Source organism: Mycteria americana, chromosome 7, assembly GCF_035582795.1.
Source record: "Mycteria americana isolate JAX WOST 10 ecotype Jacksonville Zoo and Gardens chromosome 7, USCA_MyAme_1.0, whole genome shotgun sequence".
NCBI classification, from domain to species: Eukaryota; Metazoa; Chordata; class Aves; order Ciconiiformes; family Ciconiidae; genus Mycteria; species Mycteria americana.
This window is the reverse complement of record NC_134371.1, coordinates 58,530,170-58,554,302: the sequence shown is the minus strand read 5'-3', so window position 1 is coordinate 58,554,302 and position 24,133 is coordinate 58,530,170. Positions and strand designations below refer to the sequence as shown.

Here is a 24,133-nt window from a genome sequence, read left to right as displayed (position 1 = left end):
AAGCAGCCTGATGAATACAGAGCACAAAATATATTCGTACGCATACATCTATTTCTGCGAGAGCCTACAAAAGCAAGGGCTTAAAAAACCATGGGCGAGCTCTGCTTTTTCACATTAGTGAGGTTTAATGAAGGTGTTTCCATGAGGTTTAAACTTAGAGCTGGGCCAAATACGCCTCTCACTGGAGTGTGGGACAGCCCAGTTTGTCTCCGTGCTGGAGGGGATACACCGAGCTGGGTATGCTATGTTCCCACGTACGCAGGGTAGTTTGCAGACCTGGTTCATTTGCTCCCCCTTCCCAGCACTGATGCCCGCTCTCCCCGTCTCCCCGCTGCTCTGTTTGTCAAGGCTCTTTGGCAAGACCTCGGACTTGTTGACAAGCACTAAACTCTGCGGCAGCATGAAAACCATTTAAGCGCTAAGCCCCCCTCGGCTTTAGCAAGATGACTGTGCGGCGTGGGATCTTAGCGCAGCCCCTGGCAGGAGGCAGAGGGAAGGAGAAATGAATAAATCCTCCGGCGGGGCCAATTTCACTCAAACTGACAGTGCTCCTCCTGGGATTAAACGGGCGAGTCCCGAGGCACCTCTCCGGAGCGGTGGGCTGCTCAGCGCCGTGCCAGCGCCCCTGCCCACCAGCTCCGCGGCCACCAAGCTGGGAGCAGCCCAAACTTGTGTCTGGTTTGTGATAGGAAAAACCAGTCCGTAGCTTCAGAGTTGTCCTCTGCAGCAAGACCAACTGTCGGGCCCGATAAAGCCCCCAGTGTGCAAGTCCCCAGCTCTGCAGTGCACCAGGGTGCTGCGTCCTGGCTGGCAGCCCCCAATGGCAGCCCCCCTTGCACAGGGGGCTCACGGGGTCTTTCGAGCGTGGGGTTTTTTTTGGCACCAACAGTGTGGAGCCAGCAGCAAAGCCTCCCAGGCAGATCCTCAGCAAGCCTTTTGGAGCAGCATGGCCCTCCTCAGTGCCGCGGTCCCTGCCTGGCCATCCTCACCTGGCAGCAGGACATCCCGCACGGCTGCGGCGAAGGGGAACAGGGCGGAAAGCTAACACATCCCCCAGTGCCCCCGTGGTTATCGGAGGAGGACAGAGCAGTGGCCTTGCTATGGGACCCCGTTTAACCTTCTCGAGCTTGTCCGCCGGAATAAAGCTTAGCAGGAGGAGACATAATGTAGATGGAGAGATTGGTGGGTCCAGAGATGCAGGGGACTGCAGCAGCCTTAGATTTTATCTGCGTGTCTGCACGGCCAGATGACCTTGGAATCCCAATCAACAGTTGTTAATAAAACATAGGGGAGAAGCATGAGGGGTTAAAGGCAGAGCATGCTGCAGGGCCCTGGGGGAGCCCTGTACCAGCTGAGGGCACTCGATGCTGACACTGTCAGTCTAATACCACCCAGAGCACGTAAGCTTACTGGCTCCTTTTTCCTCACCCGTTGGAAAAGCTGCTTTTGGACTCTAATGGGAACAGAGGGAATTCCCAAAGGCCTGGAAACCCCCCAGATCCCTGTCTGCTCCACAGCCCGTTGGCTCCTGGGTGCCTGTCTTGTTCCTGTGCTGCACCCCCCGGAATGGCTGGGGCTAAGGTGGGAGCAGGAGCTTCCCAGTTCTTCCTTTCACTCCTGGTCTCTCTTGGCAATGTTCAGCCCTCTGGGCTGCTCTTCTGTGTGCCCCTTACTCCCATGTGTGGTCTGGATCTGCTGGACCCATTCCTTCACTGCATTTCACCCGTGTCACCGGGAGCTCCTCTTCCTTGTAAGGAGCTGGGGAAGGAGACAGGGCAGCCCCAAGGCTGGGAAGGGAAGGGAGACCTGGTTTTGGCCGTCACTGGAGAGAGCAAGCAGGTGCTCGAAGTGCTGGGACGTCATCCCAGAGCCATCGCTGCCTCCCTGCTGCGCTCCATCTCCTCCTCACCTTCCGTTGGTAGCACAGAAACCTGGCCCTTACTCAGCCCAGCATTTCAGTCCCAGCCATTACAATAACAAGGGTGATAAGAGATTCTTATCACAGTGCTCAGCATTGATTTGAAGCTGAGCCCCTTCCCTGCACTCCTCGTCCTCCTCCTCCTCCTCACAGCTGCTGGAGCAGCGGTCGGTGCTGCAGAGGGACTCGGCAGCAGGGCTTGTTGGAGAGCAAAGACGACAGGTACGGGGTTCAGATCCCTCCAGAGATACGTCCCTCCAGCCTAGCAGCCTCAGGCGTATCCTCCCGCTGGAGACAGAGCACGGGAAGGCAGCCAGGGCGCCTGGGCTCCTTTCTGCCACTCGCCTGCTGGGACACCCGCTCGGTGTCCCCAGGCTGCAGGAGGGGCAATGCAGCTCCGCATCCCTGGAGGGCACTGTGAGCCTCCATCCAGGGGACCTGGGCAAAGGGCTGTGGCCTCCCAGCTGAGGCAGGAGCTTGTTCTCTTCCTTGTGCTCGGGGGGAAGAAAGGAGAAGGTCCCACTGACCCCACAAGAGAGACGGAGAGCAGCCTGCAGTCCTGGATCCCACGCCTGGGGCTCACTGCACCCTTGTTTTATTCCAGCCCTCCAAGAGCTGTCTCTACAGCTCAGCGTGGCCTCCTTCCACTCGGATCTCCTCCCGATCCTGCCCACCTGCCCATGCTTGATGGGGACAGATCCTGCCCTCCCATGTGCGCCTGCTGGGGACAGTGCTCGGGAAGGAGACGCTTCCCGCTGGCAGAGCTGGGGGCTCCCACGCTGCAGTGGGTGCCTGTGAGCCCCGGTCACACCACAACAGCCAGCATCCCCCCTGTGTCACTGCAAGCTGCTGTCACCTCTCCTGCAGGAGGCTGTCTGGGTGCCTCTCATGAGGAAGCAGAAACTGCACACAAGTTTCAGTGAGGTTAGGGCTGATTTAGCACAGCTGCCCAGTCTCTCAGTCTCTCCCTGCAGCCACCCCACCGCCTCCACCATTTACAAAAACTCAGTTCCCCCCACCGCTGGCCTCAAAACACGGCCAGGTCCCTGCTCGGAGCGGTTCTCAAAGACCCACACCAGCCCAGGCTTCCACCTTTCAGTTTCCCCCTTCTCAGGCCAGCAGGATGTTGTGTGCCTGGGAGGGAAGGCAGAGGACCCGGCAGCACAGCTGCCTGCACCGAGGCTGCCCTGAGCGGTCGGCACTGCAGCTCCCCAATTCTTGGGTGTGCCTTGACTCAAATGCACACACCCACTCTTTGCAGCACACCTGCAAAGGCAGAGCAGGACCTCAGGCACTGGTGGGGAAACTGAGGCACGGGCGGGCTGTGGGCTTGCACGGCCGCACAGCAGAGCTGCCAAGAGGACCAAGATGTCCTGATCTGGAGCTGCCCGAGGAGCCCCAGCCCCTTCAGAAACCTTGAAGCCCCAGCAGCCTTGGCTGTGCAGATGTTGCAAGTCCTCCCTTTCGTCCCAGAACCATCTCTGGGAAGAGCAGAAGCACAAGGCGGTGGCAGGGGAAGCGTCCGAACAATCGGGGCTTGTGCGGAGACGAAGAAAGGCCCTTCTTGTTGGCGGGTGCACTTGGGGTGAGGCCGGGGGCATCGCAGGATGGCACCCCAGGTACCCCAGCTGTGCCGACTCTCCAGCCCAACAGAGAGGGGGCTGTTGTGGGCCCAGCCCCGGCACAGGGTGTCACCGCCTGCCTTGGGTAGCAGGGATGTTCTCTCTTTGTGCCTGCTGGTTTCTGCTCTGCTGACCCGCTTTGCTCCCTCCGCCGACGCCATCCATCAGCTCTGGCAGCCCCGTCAATTCCAGGGCTCCGCGATGCCATTCCCCAGGGGGAAAAAAAGCACTTTTTTTTTTTTTTTAAGGGAAAGGAGAAGTATTTTACCTCCCGGCAAGCTGCTAGGCTCCCTCCCTGCCCTCCTCGGAGACATCTAATGCTCAACCCAGCCCAGGGACAGGGGCTCAGGATGTGCCTGGGCTTTTCATCCAGCCCAGCCCCAGCCTCCCCGCCAGCTGCCAGGGCTGGCGTACCTGGGCAGACGTGCAGTGTCCCCAGGGCAGATGTGCTCCAGCTCCCGGCCTGCCCCCGGGGCCCTTGCTATTGCGGGTACCAGGCAGGCGGTGGCAGCCTGACCCGCAGCCCGCAGGCCCGGCAGGCAGGTCCGGGGGCGAGCAGCCGTGCCAAGCTGGCAGGAGCCGGGGGAGATGGGCCTGGCGATGGCCGAACGCGGCCGGCCCTCTGCACGGCGCCTGGCCGGGGCCGGCTGCGGCGGCGCGGCCCGGGAGGGCGTTATTGCAGGCGCCCCGCTGGCCAGCCTGGCGGGCGGCGGCAGGGATGAGCCAGGGATGCCAGGGCAGCTGCCAGCCGGGTCAGGCTCGGGGGGACGCCACCGTAGCCGGGAGGAGGACGGGGCTGGGCGCATTCCCACCTCCGTCCCCAAAAGCCCTTCTCCGGGAGATGGTGGGTTTGAAGCGCACGCTGGCGGGGTGAAACCTCCAGCAACGCCCCGCGCCCGAGTGCCTGCCGTGAGGCTGCAGCCCTGGAGACTACCTATAGCCGAGTGGTAGGAAAAAGCAGGATCCTGCGAGCAGCCTTCATCCCTTCCTCCCTGCCTCCCTGGGCCAGGGTCAGCCCCGCAGCGCTGGACGTTGCCCCAGCTCTCCCCAGCCCCAACTCACTGTCCCGAGATCCAGATGTGGGGCAGGGACCCGACCGTTACCAGAGCTTTCTGCCTCTGCCCCGGCAATCCCACTTCGGCAGCAGAAACATCTGCCTCACCTCTTCAATCAATACTCAGCTCTTAATAGTCCTGACAATTCGCAAGAAAACAGGGGCATTAAACGTTAATTATATCTATTTGGATTAAAAAAAATTTACTACTTGAGTTAATTATAGCTGGAGTTGTAAAAAGGTGCAGAGCAAGAGGCACTGCTGCTCTATGGGGCGAGTGGGGCTGAGCACCCCGGGCCATCCCGAGCCGTCGGCCGGGCAAGGATGGAGGGACGTACCCGCCATGAGCGCGGCCACCTGCCCAGCACACGGCTGGACCCTGTCCCTCGGGAAGGGGCTGCCATGGGAAGGGGCTGCACGGGGTCCATGCTGGCAGGGGGGTGCAGAGCCGGCGGCGGGGTCTCGGGGCGCACGGCAGGTACTCACTTAGCTGTTGTGCTGGCGGGACCTGGCCTGCCCCAGCCTGTGGGCTTCTAATTTACTGCTTTCCTTTCACCGTAAAACTGAAAGAGGAAGGTGCACCCTTTAATCACTGCCTCCGGGGCCCCGCCTGAAACCACACAGAGACCAAGCGAAGGCTAGGAGTTAATGCTCCTTCCGACACCTTTTTATGATTCATGGGCCTGACCTTGAGCCATAAACCGCTCAACCTCCCCGCCACACTGGCAGTATTTACAGCCTGCAGGGGCCACTGCACGCAGCCACCGATGCAGATCCGCAGCCGGGGCCGCGCACGCCGGCACAGGTACACAGCTGGGGATGCAACAGGTACACAGCCGGAGATGTGCCGGCTGGGACGGCTACGTGGCCGGGGATGCCCGTGTGGGTGGGCAGCTGTGGATGGATCCTAACGCAGCACACGGAGATGGAGATGTACATAGTGCACTAGTGAATCCATGTTTACGCACACCCATACACGCACACAGAGGCACGCACAGGTAAATGCGCTAAGATGCCCTCACCAGGGAGCACCCACGGATGCACGTAACATGCACGTTTGCATGCGGGGAGGTGTGTGCCCACACCCCTATGGGCTGGGCGTTTGCCCCCAAGCACTGGACCATGGTGAGGGGCTTTCTGCTTATTGCAGCAGGATGGAGGGACATGGCCCCACGGGGAAGGGGCCAGGCTGAGCTGGCACACCCCAGCCCCCCCAGCATCCTGCAGCACGGGTTGGAAGGAGCACAGGCTGCTGACACACGAACCTCCTCGATGGCACTGCGGAGCCAGGTCATGGCATCAGGGTCCGTCCCGCTGCATCCCACCAGCCAGGCAGCCCCAGGTCTTGCTCCACAGGTGAGACCCATGAAAGCCTACACTGGTCCAAACTGGCACAGGGCGAGGTCTACTGGTTAAAGCAAAGGGTGCCCCTCTGGGTAGGCTCAGACCAGCCAGCTCCCTGCTTTATGCCTCAGTTTCCCCACTGCCACAGCAGGAAAAAATAATCCTGACCCCTCGTGCTTGCACAGAGTTGGGAGGCTGAGCTCGTTAATGTTTGCGAAGTGGGTTTGGCTCCTGTGATAGAGCAAGCCAGAAATGTGAAGGTCATTATTAGTAGGATTAAAGCAATTTAACCCAGCAGTGAGGGGGTACAGGTGAACGTAGGAGCAGTGCTGCGCTCAGCAACAAATTGCACACACGCACAACCTCAAAGTAGTGATGAATGCTACGATTATGGCTCATTTTAGAAACATTAAGCAGAACTAGAGGGTTGCCAGAGTGCCCTCTAACACTTCTACCCCAAAAATACCCTCCCTGAAGGCAGACGGGACTGAGGTAGGCTGTTCCTGGAGATATCCAGAGCCTGTACGAGCTGTCAGTGCCCACTCAGCACATGCACAAACCTCCCGACACGGGCCCACGTGCATCACTTGCCAGCACAGAGGTCCTCACACACAGCCCGCCTGGTCCTCGCCAGGACCAGGACCATCTCCTCTGCCTCCATCGGGGGGCCACGGCATCAGGCAACTTATCCGGAACAAAAATCTCCCTCTTTTTTTTTTTAAGTTTACACGTTGTCGAATTTTTTTCTTTCCTCCTTGCAAAACAAAGGAGGGAAAAAACATCCTTATCTCAGAAAGCAGAGTTCAGGAAAAAGCTATGGGTCTTTTGGACTCCGTGAGTCCCCATTGGTAGCCTCGCTTGTCACGGAGAATTTATCAGCCAAACACAGCGCTGGTATAATGTGCCATATAACTAGTGCATAAACAAACTTCAGCATGATAAATGCCCTGCTTTGAAGCCATAAAGTTATTAGCTAGTGGCTGTTAGCTACTGCTTAGCATGGGACATGCTCCTTCCGTTAACCCCTGGATGCCTCGTCCATGCTCAGAAGCCCAGGGAGATCTCTGGAGGGCACCTCCACGGAGCGGGAAAGCACGGAGGGACCTGGTGGGCAGGGATGCTTCTGCTGGCACTCATCTGGGCACTCTGTACTCACTGCAGGGAAAAGGGTGAAGACTGCGGGAGGGAAATGCTTGCCGAGAATGGGGCTCTGAAGGCTGGCACCCCCTCGCTGTTCTATTTGACGCCTTCAGCGGCTCCTCTCTCTCCCTCTGCCCCCCAGGAGGCAAATGCGGAGGGGAGCAGGGCCAGGGTGATACGTACCATGGCTCTGGCCTTCCTGGGCTGTACCCGTTTCAGAGACGGGCTCAGACGGAGCTGGAGGAAGGCAGTCACCCCTCCAGCGCCCAGGCCACCTCCTTTAGATGAAGTGCTGCTGAGGACTCTGAAGCAAAAGCCCTAAATTTTTCTGGCAGCAGCCAGGCTGCGAGCTCCAGTGAGATGTTTAGAGTTCCCTCTGCTGCCTGCAGTGCACGGCTGCCTGCAGCTCCCGATGAGCACAGCCTCAGCAGAGCCTGGGAGATGCTGGAGAAGCACAGCCGTGCCCCAGGGCCAGCACCGCCGGCCATGAGCCGCTCAGCTGGAGATGGCTAACCAGCATCAGCAGAGCCAGCAGTGCCAGGGCTCCCACCAGCACCAGCCCTGGGCAGCACCCTCCACTGCGCAGGGCCAGGCCGTGACACCCATCAAGGTCCTCTGGTCCCCCAGGCCACCTCCTGCCCCCGTCCCAGGCTTGGGTGCTGGACCGAGGCAGGGAGCTGGGCGTGCTGGGGGTGGCAGCGGGTCTCCGGCGCTCAGCCCAAGGCACAGACAGGGTTACAAAGCAGCGTGGCAACTTCTTGGCCACACAGCCTGGAACCGCGGAGCCGCAGTGGGAGATGCCGGTGGCCGGGAGCTAACTCCCATGCCTCTCCCAGTAAAATCATCCCTGCAAGGAGGCAGGAGATGTCTCAGCAGGGCCAGCTGGGGGGCAGTGGGACTCAGGGCTGCCTCAGCACCTGTTCCTCATTAGAAGCCCAGTGTTGAAGAAACTTGTAATTAGAGCCTTGAGTATTAATTAATCTCCATGACCCTCCTCTCATTCTCCTTCCCCTGCTCCCACAGCTCAGGAGGTCAGCCTGGATTATTAACACGTGCATGTAGAGGATGGCAAGCTCACCGAGCGGGTTGGCAGACCCTGGGCCGTGTCCCCGCGTTCAAAGCAGCCGAAGGTGCCCTGTCCCTCCCTGCCAGCATGGCATCCCTTCCCTGCTTCCTCGCCCTCATGGCTGGGCTTGGCTGGGGACACGTCCTACTCGCTTGGGCACAATCAGCACCTTGGGGACAGCACTTAAATGGGCAGAAACATCCCAGAATGAGCAGAGCTGCTTTTATGCTAACTCTGCCTGCACAATCCCTTGCCGCACGGCTGAGCGCAGACCCCTGCATCCCAGGGGCTGGGCTGAGCCTCACTGGAGACAGCCTACCCTTGGAGACCTCCCAGCACGATGGAGTGCAGAGCAGCCAGCCCAGCCCAAAAACCACCACCGAGAGGCCTTTGGGCATCCCATCTCTGCTCATCCAGACCTTGCTTGGGTCTTCAAGAGCCTCGGCACTAAGAAGGCAGCCCTGGGGCACGGAGAGGACATGGAGACCTTTTGTGCAGCATGGCCCCTCCATCGCAGGGCTGTCCATGCAGACTCAGCCGCTTGGGGCACGGACACGGCTCCTGGGAAGGCCACGCTCCCTGGCAAGAAGCTGCCCAGGCACAACCTGAGGACCGATGTGCTACAGAGAGCTGCCACAGAGCAAGAAAACAAGATATGAAATAAATCCAAACTTTTCTGACTCCCTGGTAACCACCAACTGCTTCCCTCATCTGATTTTTTCCCCCTTTTCTGCTGCAGCAATAAAAAGGGGAAAATCAACATCCAAATGATCTTGTTTATGGCGACTAAATAAGCTGCATGCGCTTAATCCGTTAGAGTTTAATGAATTTACGACTTGCTTTGGAATTTGACAAGGGCTGTAAAAGAGTAATTAACATTTATCAGTGTGTTTTTTTACACACACCCCGCCCTCCTCCCGTCTCCCTTCCCTCCTCCTGCCGCCTGTCGCAAAGCAGCACTGGGTATCGGGGGGAATATAAAAGTGATCAATTAATTCTTAATAATCTCAGGGAAAGATTGTAGAGTCACAGTATGAACTCAGGGAGTGTCAATAAATGTGCCAAAGGTTGGTCCCCCCCTTCCTGGGGCTGCTGCAGAAGAATGTGGGCAGCCAGGGAGGGGACGGAGCTGTGGGGCTGGCGCTTTGGTGGAGCAGCCCTGCACCCCTTTCCTTCTCCGTCACACTCCACCGGCCTCCAGAGCAGCTTTCTGCCACCGACACGGTGGCCTCTGGGACAGGAGGAGGGCGAGCAGGGGGCTGGTGGCAAGCGGGGTCCCCATCTAACGCAGCAGCGGTGGCGATTTGGAAATGCAACCCCAGTCGCTCCCTGTGCCAGCCGACAGCTCCGGCCTGACAGACCTGAACCTGTTGAGAGTGACCCCAAATCCTCACCTCCACGACCGCGGGGCAGCCGAACATCTGCTTAGACGGAGAGCGCAGCCAGCGGCGCTGGCACCTGCGCCGGCCCTGCTGTCACCCCGCTGTCACTCGGCACAGGCGGCTGCCGCTGTTTCAGCTCTATTAGTCACGAGGGGACGTCAGCGCTGACCCCTGAGACAAGCGAGGGGGCCCACACCTCGCTTGTGCCTGGCCCTCCCAGCCGCTCAGCTGCCGTGGAGCGGGGCTGGAAGCAGGGATGCAACGTGGGGGCTGTGGGGGGAAGAGCCCAGGCTCCCCTGCCACCGGTCCCGGGGCAGGCTGAACGTCGTCTAAGGGTCCCGGGGGATTTCTGTGCTGGGAGCCCAGCGTGTCCTGCCCTGGGCCACCTCCCTTGGCAGCCCTGGGGAGCAAAGCCAGAAGGAGCCGCAGCCATCACCTTCCCGGTAGGTAGGACATGTCCCCTGCTGCTGTGACCACAGTGTCCTGCCGCCAGCAGTGGCCGTCGCAGGCGTGTGTGCGCAGGGAAGCCTGCACGCCGGGGCATCCATGGGGGAAGAGAGGGGTCAGCGCTCCTGGGGGGCAGCAGGCTCCGTGAAGGAGACGGAGAAGCATCTGGGCTCGGCTGTGGGGCAGAGGGTCCTGGAGACCCACAAACAAAAGCTCAGGATGATAAATCCTCGGAGGTTTGAGACTGTCCGGGGATCTGCTCTGGACAGAAACAAATTCTCCCTGTCGAACATAATGGCCCAGAAATAAGCAATGAGGCAGGGATGGAGAGGGCTGGACCCAGGGGGTCTGGAAAATCTCCGCCCAGCCCCATGCCGAGCACTGGTGGGGGTGGGGGGGTGGAGGCAGCGATACCCTCCCGGCAGGCTGGGACCCCTGCGCCTAGACCCCCGTGCCGGGCACACACCCGCTGGCTGGATGGGGCAGACTTGGGATTTCTTGCCAGGCAGGAGTTACTCAAGCCAGCCCTAGCAGGGGAAGTGCAGGACGGGCAGGGAAGAGAGGGGGAAAGTAATGGTATGAACTTGCCTTCATTTTACCTGAGCTATGGCTTGAGGCCAGCTGGCCGGCATGGGCTGCGGGGTCGGGCAGGGAGCAGAGCCCGGTGGGGAGTGGGGCTGAGCCCCCGTGCAGGGCGAGGAGGTGAGGGAGGGGGGCTGCAGCGGAGGCACTCTGCATGGCCAAATTATTGGAGAGCACCAGCTCCCAGCAGCCTCGGAGCGAGGGTCTCGGACCCTGGGCAGGCTTGTCGTGCTGGGGGCTGCACAAAAGTCTGCCCATCCTGCACACGCGCGTCTCGGCGGGAGAAATGGAGGCACAGGGAGGGGTTCCAGGCCAGCAGGACTGGTCCCAGCACACCAACATCTGCCCTGCTCGCTAGGCAGCAGGTCTGCGTCTCCGTTGCACGAGTGCCGCAGCAACATCCATAGCCAAGGCTCCCAAAATCGCTCAGGGACCACTCGCTGGTGCCAGCCGCCCTGCCTCACGCTCAGAGCGCGGCGCTCCCGCGGCGCTCCGCATTGCCGTCCAGGCTCCACCGCAGACCCCCCGCGTGGCCTCAGGACCCCTCCTCTGCCACGGAGGAGAGGATGCTGCGGGGCGGTTAGGGGGCAGAGAGGGGGCCGCGCTCCCCGCGGCCTGCGCTGGCTCAGCTGCTCCCGTGTCAGCCTGTCCAAACAGCACCTCCTCCCGCGGAGCCCTCACGCCGGGGGTCGGCAGCTCGGCATCTCTGGGATTTGTCACGGTATCGCCGGAGTTATCAAAAAGCAGCTTGGACCAGGCATCCCAAAGGGTTGGGTCAACCAGACCCAACAACACCCAGCTGCCAGGAAAGCAGCCTCTGGGGCTGAGGACACGGATGGGACTCAGGTGGCATTGGGCTGGTCCTCCCTGGCCATCGACTCCCTGCCTCACACCGGGCACGTGGCTTCACCTCCGTGCAAGGCTGGAACCTCCCGCCCGCAGCCCGGTGCGTGCGGCCGTGCTCAGTAGCGAGGGGGCAAGGCTGCGATGGGGCAATGCTTGGCCGGCGCTCGCTGCTTTGCAACGGCACTAATGGATCGGAGACAGCCCAGCCGTGCCCTCGCCTCGCTCCGCTCGGGCGCTGCTGACGGTCGTAACAAAGAGCATTTACCCAGCTGCATTCCCAGTTTCTCCCTCTTTCCATTTCCCTTTTCTGTCACTCAGGTGTGACAATTTTAATACCCATAAATAATAAGGCGGATGGTAAGCATAACAGTACGTGCAGCCTGTGTCGGCTTTTCTCCATCTGCGGGAGACCTTGGGTCACACTTCAGACGGCAGAAGGGTCAGAAGGAGTTAACAGGAGACTCCCAGATCCCCTAAGCATCTTGCCCAGGGCCTTAAGCCCATAAGCAGTGGCGCTAAAGATGATTTTAAGCCATGATTATAAGAACTCTATTGATCTTTTGGACTTTATAACGACAGATTAACCATTTTAATAAAACACCTATTAATCATGCATTAACCCTTCTCAGCTATTTGTACATTGAATACCAAATCGACAAGGGTGTTGGGATTTCTAGGAGGCTTTTTGGAGGGGGAGGGAGGGGAGGTTTCTTTAGGTAACAACAACAACAAGAAGAAAATAATGTAAACTTACAGAGGGGGAGAGTTAAAATCATACGATGAGTGGCAGTTGCAGACGCCTGGGGCCCTCTTTGGTTGTCGCTTCTATCTGGCAATCAATTGACAAGAAATTGAGATTATGAAACATTGCGCCTGTGATCAAAGGAGGCGGGCATCCTTCCCCCATCTGAGGCCAGATCTCCACTCCCCCACGGCAACCACCGACAGCGAGCACCGGCGACTTGGCCTTTGGCAGGCACCGGCCAAGGCAACGCCGGCACGACTTTTAGCGTGAACGCGTCCACCAGCCCCACAGGTCTTTATGGCAAACTCTGAGCAAGGATGCAACGTCCTAAAGGTGGACCCTACTGGAGCATCTAGGTGCCCGTGATTTTTTTTTGGAGAGACTTGCCGCTGAGAGCGAGCCATCGGAGAGGCAGAGGAAAAAGAAGGGGAACTGGGGAAAGCGAACGCTCCACCAGCTCAGGCCAGCTGGGAATGGGCACAGGCTGCTCACCCCCTCTCCCTGCCCGCCCTTGAAACCCACAGCACCGGCGTGGGACAGTCCAGCCTGCGGGCCGGCACAGCCCGGGGGCCTCTTGTGTAAGCGCTGGGGAGGGGGCAGGCGCCGCTTCCTCCTGCCCCGGCCGTTGCAGCCTCAGAAACCACCAAGTCCCCGGTGCGTTAGGAACCGCCTGGAGGCCGGAGCTTCCTGCAGGTGCCCCGCGCTCATGAATCACACCTTGTCAGGGCTTGGGGTGCCCAACGGCCGGGCGACCGCCGAGATGCCCGGGGAGCCCTGCCCCGGGATGCACCCGCCTCCCCACCGCACCGTCCCAGCCAGGCGAGGGTTAAGCAGGCATTAATCATGCTGTTTGAGAGACATTTCAAAGCCTCTTCCAAATATTATAAAAAATGTCTTTAATCATCTAATAGCGCAAACTCCGCTCATGATGGATGGAGAGAAGTCGCCTCTCTCCTCCTGATCCTAACAGATGAGGCTGAAGAGCTGCTGCTCCGGGGGGGGGGGAGTTGGGGAGGGGGCTGGGGGAAGAGAAGGACATTTCTCAACCTCCCACCAGAGCAGTTATAAATATGAGGTCATACAGCAAGAGATGATAACGCATTAAGGGCTCTTGAGATATTAGTCTGTCAGCCTCGTTAGACACAGCCTATTTGGGGCTGACTGCATAATTAGAGGCTGGGGTACCCATAACTCATTGGTGTTTATATGGTAGGAAGGGGCTACACTCCCCATCACCCTCAGCACTCTGAGAAGTCATCTTCAGCAGGCATCAAATCCCACTCCCCGCTGCAAAAATAATCCTCCTCTCCCCGGGAATAACTGTACCCGCTGCCCACCTCCTGCCCTTCCAGCAGCCCCGAGCCCACTGCGTGCTCAGTGCACCCACCCTCGCCTCTCCCCTCCCTGCGGGTGGGAAATGGGCTTACGGAGGTGAATGACTTGCCCAGGGTGCCCCAAGGTAGTTTGTGACCAAGCAGAGAGGTCCTGGCTCCCAGTACCCTGCCCATGGGACGACTTGCTGGGGAACAGCCCCCCCACAAGGGACTGCATCCCCTGAGCACCCCCAAGCAGCCTCCACAGCAGGTTTGGCCCTCCTGCACCCTTCTGCCTTTCCAGGGAATAGCTCCACGTTGGGCTGGAAACACCGTGGGAGGAGGCTATACTCAAAGATGGCCCTGGGGGATCCTGAGCAGAAATGACTCCAGGGAAAGGCAAAAAATATGCAAGCACCCCAGGACGGCTTGTCACTCCTGCCCTGCTGTGAGCATCCCCCGCTCCTGACCTGCCGTCCCTCACCTGCAACGTGCACCAGGGACCCCTTCTAGCCCCGCATGCTGTCCTGCGTGGGCAATCTCCAACAGACAGGGCAGAGCTCCCCCAGCGCGGCTTCTGGGCGCTGCTGGTCTGCACCAGGGGCTGGGGGCACTGAGCGTGGGGCAGCCAGGGACCCCGTGCTCGGTGGGGAACCTGGAGAGGAGCTGGGCTTTCCAGGTCCCCTCCGCCTTCTCTTCTCAGTTCTGCCTAGGTGGCGGTGAGCACCGACACAAAAGGGCGCTTCCCAACCAACCCAGCCAAAAAATTGAACAAGTGAAACAGGGAAGGGGAGCGTTTCCCTTCTGCAACCGTGCAAAGCGAGGGCACCGCAAGAGCCGGCTCCTGCTCGAAAGGGAACAGAGAGGGAGCAGCAAGCGGGGGGGGCAGGCGAAAGCCGAACCGAGCCCCACGCACCCAGCGGAGCTGGCTTTGCAGCCCGAGCCTTCCCAGCAGCATGTCCCTGTAACTCCTCTCGCCCTGTGGCAGGTGGGAAAATGAAGGCACCTGGAAGGGCAGGGACATCAACATGAGAAACAAGAGCCCTCACTGCGGGGACTGCCCTGACACGGCCAAAGTCCCCAACGTGGCCACCCAGCGCCTCATCCCCTCTCCCTGCTTGCCCGCCACAGCCGGGGAGGGGGCAAGGGGTCCGCGGAGGAGGGGGCAACCCCATGGCTTCCCAGGCTGAGGTAGGATAATGAATCCTGATGGGGGAAGTGACCTTTTCCAAATGCCACATGTCATTGGATTTTATATCACACCAGGACAATGTGCCATGGGTATTAAAATCGTTTTTCCAATAGAAGTGTGTGTGTATGTGTGTGTCAGAGAAAGATGTGAGAAAAATAAAATTAAGATGTGAAAATGAGGCTGCTTCTAAACATGGCCTTTGGAAAAGACTTAGGTCCTCGCAGAGCAGGACCGACAGAGAGGACCCACGCCCTTTGCTCCCGAGATCAAGGATGATTTTGTCAGGGGTATATGACTTGTCCAAAACCCATGACAGAACTAGGGAAAAAAAGCTCCGGAGTCCTGATCCCCATTTCTGAAGTCTTGCAAAGACTTTCACCTCCCCAGTGTCCCCTCTGCCGTGGGGGGACACCTCCAGGGCTGCGCCTGCCCACTGAAGCACGTACAGATGAGCGTGGAGCACAGATCACCTTGCACGTGTGCTCCTGGACACCCACGGGTGTTAGTCCGGGCCGTGCAGGTGGAGAAAGCAAAGTCCTACATGACAGCCAACGCCAAGTTACTCGGCCTCACCTGGCCTTCAAAGCAGCCCGTATCCCTGTGGGCCAGCCCAGAGATGTGCGTGGAGCATCCCCGGAGTTACCAACACACACGGGTACGGACACCCCCCATATACGGCAGGATACATTCCCATGTGAAAACACAATGTAAAAAGGGAGGCGCTGGAAGCCAAATTCACTTGAACTCCAGCCTGTTCCCTCAATCTGCAGGGCAATTGTCCGGCTGAAATAACAACTCTAGGACAAAAAAAAAAAAGGGACAAGCTGTGTTTGTTTATTCAGCTTCTTTCTCCCCCTCTCTTCTCGACAATGCCCTGACACCGTGTCCTGCCGCGCCGGGGCTGCAACCCCAACGGGCTAAATTTATCCCAGCTGGAGCCCTGTTTACAAGCCCTGTCCTGTTTACAGCATGGTCCATCCTGCCCAGGACAAGGCAGTGGCCATTCCCGGGGTGGACAGTCCGTGTCTCCCCTTCCTCGGCCTCTGCCATGCGCAGGCTGCCTGTGTGGTCCCTGGAAAGATGCCCGATGCCCCACGCTCTCCATGTGTTTGCACACAGGACACCTTGTGGTCCCCTGTCCATCTGGAAGGCTGTGAGGAGATGTGAGCTTGCACAGGCTGCTGCTTGCCCAGTGTGGCTCAGCGGTGGCCCAGATGGCCACAGCCTCCATCAGCGGTGGCTGGTGGCACACCGTCACCCAGGAAAACGTTGGCTGCGAGCTCAGCAGCGAGGGTGCATCACACCCCATGAGAAACCAACTGGCCAGGGACAACCATGCTCCACCACGAAGGCATTAATAGAGCTGCACACCCCATGCAAACACGTGTGGGTGCTTTGCTCCACACGCTTCCACGGGCTCAGATTGTCATGCACCTATTCTCGTCCCCGTGATGGGCTCATATGGGCTGGGAGGACAGAGCTGGCAGGAGCTCAGCCCTCTCTTCCACCCAGTGACAGAACTGGATGTCACACCAGGGGTCTGAACGGTTGAGCCTGGCTGAGCCCTATGGGTCGATGGCCTTGCGAATATACATTAGACACGGGGGATGTGGCTGAGGGGTGCTCACTACCAGCACCCCGCCTTGCACTCTTCCTGCACCAATTCCCATCTCTGGTGGGATGCACCAGCCACAGCCTGCCGGGGAGCGATGGGAGCTCACCTGGCTGCCCCCCAGCATGGGGGTCTCCTGCAGTCCCAGGCTGCCTCACCCACAGGAGCTGCCTTCAGCAGGGCTCACTTGGCAACATCCGGGCTCTTATTTGCTGTTTAATGAGTCCCAGCTGATGAATCCCAACCCATGAAAGCTTTTCATTAACCCTTTGGCTTGCTGTCAGCATTGGCCACCGGTTTGCAGAGGCTGGGAATCACAAGAGTGGTTTCGGGGGTGACTGCAGATCCTCACCTATGAGCCCGCGTCCCACCTTGTGCCCTGCCACCCTTTCCCTGCCTGTGCCTGGTCTCAGTGGCTGCCGAGGGGACACCAGCACCCTGCGGATGTGAAACAAAGCAGCTGGTCCCACGTTCCCTCGGTCTCCCTCATCAGGGGCAGCTAACAGAGATTCACCTTCATCTCTGGTGGCAGGGCCATTGCTCAGCAGTGATGGATCCCTCTTTGCACCTGCTTGCAGCTGCATGTACTTAGGCTTAATGAGCGAGCAACCTCCTGGCGTGCTGACGATGCAGCCCTCTTCCACATGGTCCTGGTCCAAACCACTGCCTGCTGTTGCCTTGGGAAGCCTCCTGCTTGAAACCAAGAGCTCTGGATCACATCCCGTGGTAAGGGACACCTTGTATGCACATGAAGGGGAAAGAAGGATCTTGCAGAGAGACCCTGACCTGCATTCAGCTCCCAAACTGGATGAGGGGCTCAAATCTCTGTGCCTGACACTGCCTCTGTGCAAGGAAGGGTCCAAGAGCAGCTGAGGCTGGATCGAGGCTCCAGTTGCTGCACGAGGTCCCCAGCTGCGGGTGCAGGAGCAGGAGCAGGAGAGAGAGCTACTAAGGCTTTCCTGTTGCTCAAGTTTTCTGGAGACAAGCAAGCTGTCCAGAGCAATGCCCACGGTGGCACTGTCACGGTGTAGCAGAGCAGTGTCCATCTTCCAAATGCCTCCTCATCCCTCTCTGCTCATGCCTACCTCGCTTCTTGCCTCTAGCCCAATTTGGGGTTTGTTTGTACCCTGGGCGGGGGGAAGCCTTTCTGCACTGCGTGCCTCAGATCATACCACCTGGTGAAGAAGAAGCTCCAGGGAGAGCAGAAGAGGGGTTGTCCAGAGTTTTGGATACTGTCTGTGCATGATTGTGGGTGGGGGTGAATTTGAGCATAAAGGCTTGTCTACCTGAAGTACTGCTCCCGAGACACCCCCCATACTGGGCATTTCTTATTCCAAAAATAATAGCTTGCTCAAGCTCGCCAGACCCCCTTTCACTCTGAAATACAAACGGAGCTTTTGGGGAATATTTCACCAGTCTGAAAATCACCTCCAGCCTTCATTCATGCTCACTTCCAAGTACAGGCAGGACATTAAGGGAAGGGCTAATGGAATGGCACATCTGCGCACAAACATGTACGTGTGTGCTCCTCACACGTGCGGCTCCTCATCTCCGGAAGAAGATCTTCTCGTCAGGAAGTCACGGCCCTGATTACTTTGTCTTCCACGTTTAAGAACATCCCTAACTGCTCCTTGGATGGCTCAATTAGTAAAGTGAATATATTATATAAAGTCTAAAAGATTAAACTATCATAGGCAGCCCATAATTTCATGAAGAAGTCAGGGGAGCATATCCCTCTTATTAACTCTATAACAAATGTGATGAAAATGTTCAAATAGAATGTTAATGCAATGTTACGTGTAATTTTCCCAGGCGATTTTCTGCTGAAATATTTCTTTATTAATAGTAATTGAGGGTATAAATTATGAATGAGGCGATTTTCTCCTTTCACTGGGAAAGACGTACTAATGGCAATAATTCTTTATAATAATTTTTTGGGGGGAGAATGGGGAGGGAGCTGGGGTGAGGGGTTTAAAGAAAAAAAAAAATCTTTAAAGGGATTGCAAAATATATAGACTAGCAGCGCATGTTTTATTGCAGGGCAGTGTATTTTATATCCGTGTGCTGGGCACCAGTCCTGTGTGGGGCTGCACTGCGTGTGCTCTGCGAGGTTCGGGCGTCTGGCGAAGGCAATTTCCTTGCACCTTCTCTATTCTGCACGTGTGTAAAGCCCCGCGTCAGGCGAGGGGAGTACGACAGCACCCATGCTGTGGGTCTGCAAATGCTGGATTCCTCTTCCCATTTCATTCTCTAAGGGAAAGATGGGCAGTAACCACGCTACGAGCTACAGGCGCTTTTGGTTAGTAGATGGGTACTCAAGGATGAGCAGCTTAGTGGTACAGGCTCTTGCCAATTTAATGCAGACTCTGACCCCTTTCCATGTCCCACCACAACCAAAGGCACCTCTTTGCGCTTCTGTTGGGGTTTTTTGGGGGTTGTTTTACCAGAAATGCAGCCTGCTGATCCTGGCCCCAAGCACGTCCAGCCAGGGAAACGCGTGGCAGAGAGCGAGGCTTGGTCCTACAGCCGCTGAACCTCGCGCAGCCTTGAAGCGAAGGGGAGCGGGCCTGGGGGTTACGTTGGCTCCCAAATGCCACCCCTTTGTGGGACACGGCGCGGGGACGCGCGCACGGCCAGCCCGGGGCCGCGCACTCGCGCACCACGGACAGGCGGCACCGAGCAGCACAGCTGCTCGTGGGGAAACAAAAAGTCCTTTTTGTGATGCCAGAATGAAAGAGCCGTTTTACAAGGATTTCAGAGCTTGCTTTCCTTCAGGTTTGTATGGTTTTTTCGACAGACCAAATGACTTCAAAATTTTTCCACTCAATTAAAAAAAATGCTGGTTTGAGTGCAATTCTCAGCCCCTTCTTCTTGCATGCATTTCTCTTCTCAAAGAAAGATAAAGGGGAAAGAAAAGATGGTATCCCTTAAATTTTCATTACACTTCAATCAGCTGAAAAAAACCTCTGAATGGTTTAAAACTTTTATACCAAAGAATCTCCTTTCCCCCAATTTTATTTAAAAAATTTCCCAGGAAGGAAACTTTTTGAACAAGCTGTAATCTACAACAAGCGTAGGAAGAAAAACCTCCTGACCGCAGGCCTTTGCCGTACAAACTATAAAGCATCCTGACAGCTGCTTCAACAAGCTAAAAAGCACCTCTGGTAATGGCTTGCACGGAGGGCGGGTGGCACACACGGGTACCGAGCAAGGGGCAGAGGTCTCCAGCACCCGCACACAGGTGCAGGCGTGTCCCACATGGGTGCAGGTGTGTTGCACCGAACTCCGGGGGATGGGTGGCTTTGCTCGTCCCCGGGGGCAGCTCTTACATCCCCCATTTCCACCGGAGGATCCCCCCTGCCCGGGGTCTCCCCGAGCTCTCCGCTGGGCTGGAAGAGGAGGCAGAGCTGGTCCTGCTGCCGGCAGACGGGCTGTGCTGCCCCGTCTCTCTCCTTCTCTGGAGGCACTGACCCTCAGGCCCTGCCGCAGCTTACCCCGCACCGGCAGGCTGCACGAGAGGCTGCAGAAAGGCTGACAAAATCAGCGTGATCCTTCACTGGCCCTCCTCAAAATTAGGTTAATAATTTATGATGTTAAATGGGACAGTTAATAGCTGGGCCAGATGATTCCTCAGCTAATCTAGAGCACGGGCTGAGCTGCAACGAGTCCTCTGAGAGTTCATTACGCTCCCCAGCCCTCGGCGCTAGTGCTTTTGGCTCCGCCAATACCTACGGGAGGCTGCGCCTGGTGCCGCTGGCAACGCGCCGAAGACTTGCCCCTCATCAATTAAGAGAAATAAGGAAATCGACAGGAAAATTAATTTCCAAAGAGACAATGCCTCTGACACCTGCACTGCCCTCGGAAAGCCGGGGGGTTATCTGGGAAGCCACCGGCCTGGGGAGGAGGTTGCATCTGCCTTCTTGCTGAGCGAGGTCAGGCTGCTTTCCTCGGGGCTGGGAGAGCAGGGAGGGGTGTAAGCGACTGAACAGAAGATGCTGTTGCTCCTGGGTCAGCCCCAAGCAGGCTCCGTATGGGGGGCTGCTCAGCCACATTTGGGAGGAGTTGGACGCCCACGCCTGCTGCTTAAAGCCCCCCCAGCATCCCCTCCCCAGCACGGGGCAGCTCACCAGCAGCAAGGATTTACACCCTGATCGTGCACATTCCCAAAGAAGCCTCGGAGGCAAAGGGTGGGGATGAGAAGGTCCAGCAGGTCCTTTCCATCAAGGAGACAGAGCAGGGTCGGCTGCCTCAGGGATGAGGCACTGCCAGAGTGCTTCCCCGGGGCCAGCCCTCGTCCCAGAGCACGGCGGCGGGTGAATCTTCAGCCGCTTGCCTGTCTATCTCTCTAACCTCCCCGATTCTCATCCCACCCTCTCACCCCCAGACCAGATCGAGCCTGGCTGCAGAAGCCAGGTGTTGGACCTAACAGCCTCCCCTCGCCAAGACCTCCGCTCCTCTCCGTGCCCTGAGCCCTCCCATCTCCCCACCCTTTCTCGTTCCTCTGGGTCCCAGCAGCCTTCCCAGGGTGCAGGACTAGCTTGCCAGCCACAGCGGGGAAATGCAAGGAATCCCCAAGCATACATCTTGTCTGTGCGATGGAGGCTTTCCATCCCTATCCAGTGTAAGCAGACCGACCGAAGTTCATGGCACCTGGAGGCAACAAAGACCCTCTGGTATCGGTGGCACGTGAGTCCCACTCTGCCCATCCTGCCTCGCTTCTCTCTGCAAAGGCTGATCCCGCAAGGCAGATCTGAAATCCTTCGCTTTGCACCGGGGGCTCTGTGCTGAGAAGTGCTCAGCCTTGCAGGACTGAACCTCAAGGCAGGATTTCTGCAGAAAGCTCGCTGGCTCTGGGACCACGCTCCAGTGAAACAGAAAGTAGGCAGGGACCCACCTCACTGAGCCCGACTGCACGCGGAGGCAGAAATCAGCTCCTCGGCACCTCACTGGGGGATGCTGCAAAGCAGTGCCAGCCTTAGGCAAACCTGGAAGAGGGTGCCACATACCATCACTCTCCTTTCTAGAAGAGCTAGTGATGGGTACCCTGACGTGTGCTCCTGACAGCCTTACTCTAGTTCACAAACGGAAAAACTAAGGCAGAGAAAGTCTGTGCGACCGCCCCAATACTAGCAGCAATATCAGGTGAAGGGAGTGATTTCCCTATCAGCCTAAGGTTGCCGGTCCCGGGGTGTCCGTGCTCTGGCCTTAGTGGGAGCCTGAGACAGACCCAATGGGCTAAAAAGGGACCGGCTGGGCAACCAAGCGCAGGCTGCTGCGGCCAGATGTGCACTGATGACTCGTGCAGATGTTGGCCCCGCAGCGTGTCTGGGCAGTAATTCCCCTTCTCCCTTCCACATTCCTGTTCTGCCAAATTCAAACCATGCGCAGTGCGGGGGGATTACCTGCAATTACAGCTTTCACACGTCGGGGCCGGTTTCGCGCGGCTGGGGAAAGGGGGGAGAGCGGCGAGAGGTAAGGGCATCCATATGGTGGGCTCCCGCAGCCGTTCCCCCTGCCTGCCTCACAGGCAGCTGGTGTCGTCCTGCCCCTCCAGCCCTCTTCCCTCCTCTGAAGTCCCCTCCCAGGTGGGAAGACGAGGAGGGACCTGTGGGGTCAGAGGGGAGCCCCAGCCCAGGGCCGGCGGCAGGGCCGATCTTCCTTCCAGCTTCTGCCCAAGAGCGTACGGGAGAGATGACAATTAGGGGGACAACAAATGAGGCTGCCGGCCCCTGGGGGGGCACATGTGCAGTAACTTGAGGCTGAAGCGGAAATAGCTCTGGTCGACCCACTTAGAAAATCATCATTACTGTAGAATTTATGGCTGACATGAGCTTGTCTGATAGATATGACTATTTAAAGGCAGCCAAAGCCTCCATTTATAACAATGTGAGGGAAGGGGGGCTGGAGGGAGCCGGGGCAGGTTTGAAGATCAAAGGGGCACCTGGGAAAGGAGAGGGGACTGCGTCAGCCCCGATGGCGGGGGCAAGGGACGGTGGCTTCAGCTAGGGAAAGGGCTGGTGTGGCGGGATGAGGGGGGCCGTGCCCTGCGGGAGGGGAGCAGCCCTGTGCCGTGGGTCTGCCCTACCCGGACCCCTGGGATTGCAGCATCCTTCGTGGCCCCCGCAGCCACTCCTGCCCTTGGGGCTGACAAAGTGCCGCCGCCCGGGTGCAGGCTGTCCTGGGCCCCTGGCACACAGGTGAGCCCGTCTGGATTTGGTACCATGCAGGCAGCAGTGGGCATGGACACCGTCGCCCACTCAGGACGTGCTGCAGTATTCGCCGGGAGTGTGCTTTTAATTAGATGTGAAGGAGAAAGCAATTGCCGAGGCTGGGAAAGAAAAAAAGCAGTGGCAGGTTTGGAGGACAACAAGCAAACACCTGCGAGGTTCAGATTTTCATTTTTCCTTAACCTGAAGGACAGAAAATGACCCCTGGGAATGATGGGCCATTGACGTACCCAGCCCCTTAGCCATCCTCCTTGCCTGTGCATCCCTCAGGGCTTTACAAAGAGGATAGCGGCAATCACTCAGGGAGCACCTCGTCCCAACAGCAAAGCCAGGAAAAAGACCCACTTGCCAATTCCTTGGGCCAGGCTGTCTCTCCTGGTGAACCTTCATCTCTGATCAAACAGAAATGCTACAAGTGTGCTGGAGGCTGGACCTCGGGGACGCCCAGCCTGGCTGGAGCACATCGCATGTCCCAGCACGTCTCCACATCGCTGTTCCCTACGGATGCGTGAGGGAATACCGCACCCAGCGGTGAGCAAGCTGGAAATGAGCACGGAGGTATGGATGGGCTCTCCACCAAGGCGCTCCCGAAGGAATGATGGATGCAGAGCAGCAGGCTGCAGGGCAGCACTTGATGCCATCCAGAGCAGGGAGCAGTGCCCGGAGGGCACCCTGCCTAGGGACAGCACGGAGCCAGTCACTAGCGTCCCTGTCCGGGCTCTCCTCCCCAATCCGGCTGCTCCCTGTCCTTTGGGGATGGCGGCGGCTCCTCACCTGATTGAATTTCCAGGCCATCACTCGCTCTCCCTGCAGCTGCGAGGCACGATCGCCCTCCCGGCAACCCCATGCTCACCCCGCGGAAGGAGGGGCTAATTCAGTTAGCCCAGTGGCATTAGCTGCCGTGAAGAATAACCCGCCAACAAGGGCCTGCGAGCCTGACACAATATTAAAGACCCCACTGCCCTCACTTGGGGCAGATTAAGCTGGGCTCATTGCTTTAATGCTGCACTCCTCGGCCGGGCTCCCTCCAAGGCTCTGCACCTTAACTGTATTACCCCAGCACCGATGTGCTTGACCTGCCGATATTGGTCCCACTGATAATTCACCTCCCAAGAAACTTTGCCTTTTTGACCTCCTGCCGGAGCAGGCTCTAACCCCACGGAGCAGGGCTACCCCCGCATCCCACCGCCCACGGGGGCTGCCAGCCGCTGCCCTCTGCTCCCCGCTCGCCTTCCCTCAGCACCATCCCCTGCATCCCATCCTTCCAGGGGCCTGAAAGTGCCTTCTTCTGCCAAGCTTGGGCAACCCGCCTCTGCGAACAGGTCACTTTGGCGATCCCAGGATCCCAGTCATTATCAATGAGTGTGCTGACGTGCACAGTGAACACATGGCCATGGGATGGGAGCGTGTATGCGAGCAGAGGATGGAGACCATTATTTACAGTGCCAAGGATGTACGGGGACATCCCGGCTCGCTAACTTCATCTGGGGTACCAAGGGTCTCCCAGAATAACATCTCAGTAGCAACATGCAGCGATGCACAGAGGGAGCATCGGGTCCCTGCTGCTCCCAGGGATACAGATGTCTCATCTGACCCAGGGAAGCAATCGGGAAAAACACCCAAATACCAGCCCAGGGGGAGCC

The 24,133-nt window shown here is 58.2% G+C and overlaps 1 protein-coding gene across 3 annotated transcripts in view; it reads right to left on the bottom strand.

Moving 5' to 3' along the window:
• Positions 1-24,133, bottom strand: part of RNF220 (ring finger protein 220) — a 225,642-nt gene that overhangs the window by 125,192 nt on the left and 76,317 nt on the right. The window contains exon 2 of one of the 3 annotated variants that reach the window (XM_075508622.1): positions 12,156-12,230. The exons of the other annotated variants lie outside the window; for them this stretch is intronic. Coding sequence (XP_075364737.1) covers positions 12,156-12,230 — 75 coding nt within the window. The remainder of the gene's footprint in view (positions 1-12,155; positions 12,231-24,133) is intronic. 3 annotated transcript variants of the gene reach the window in all.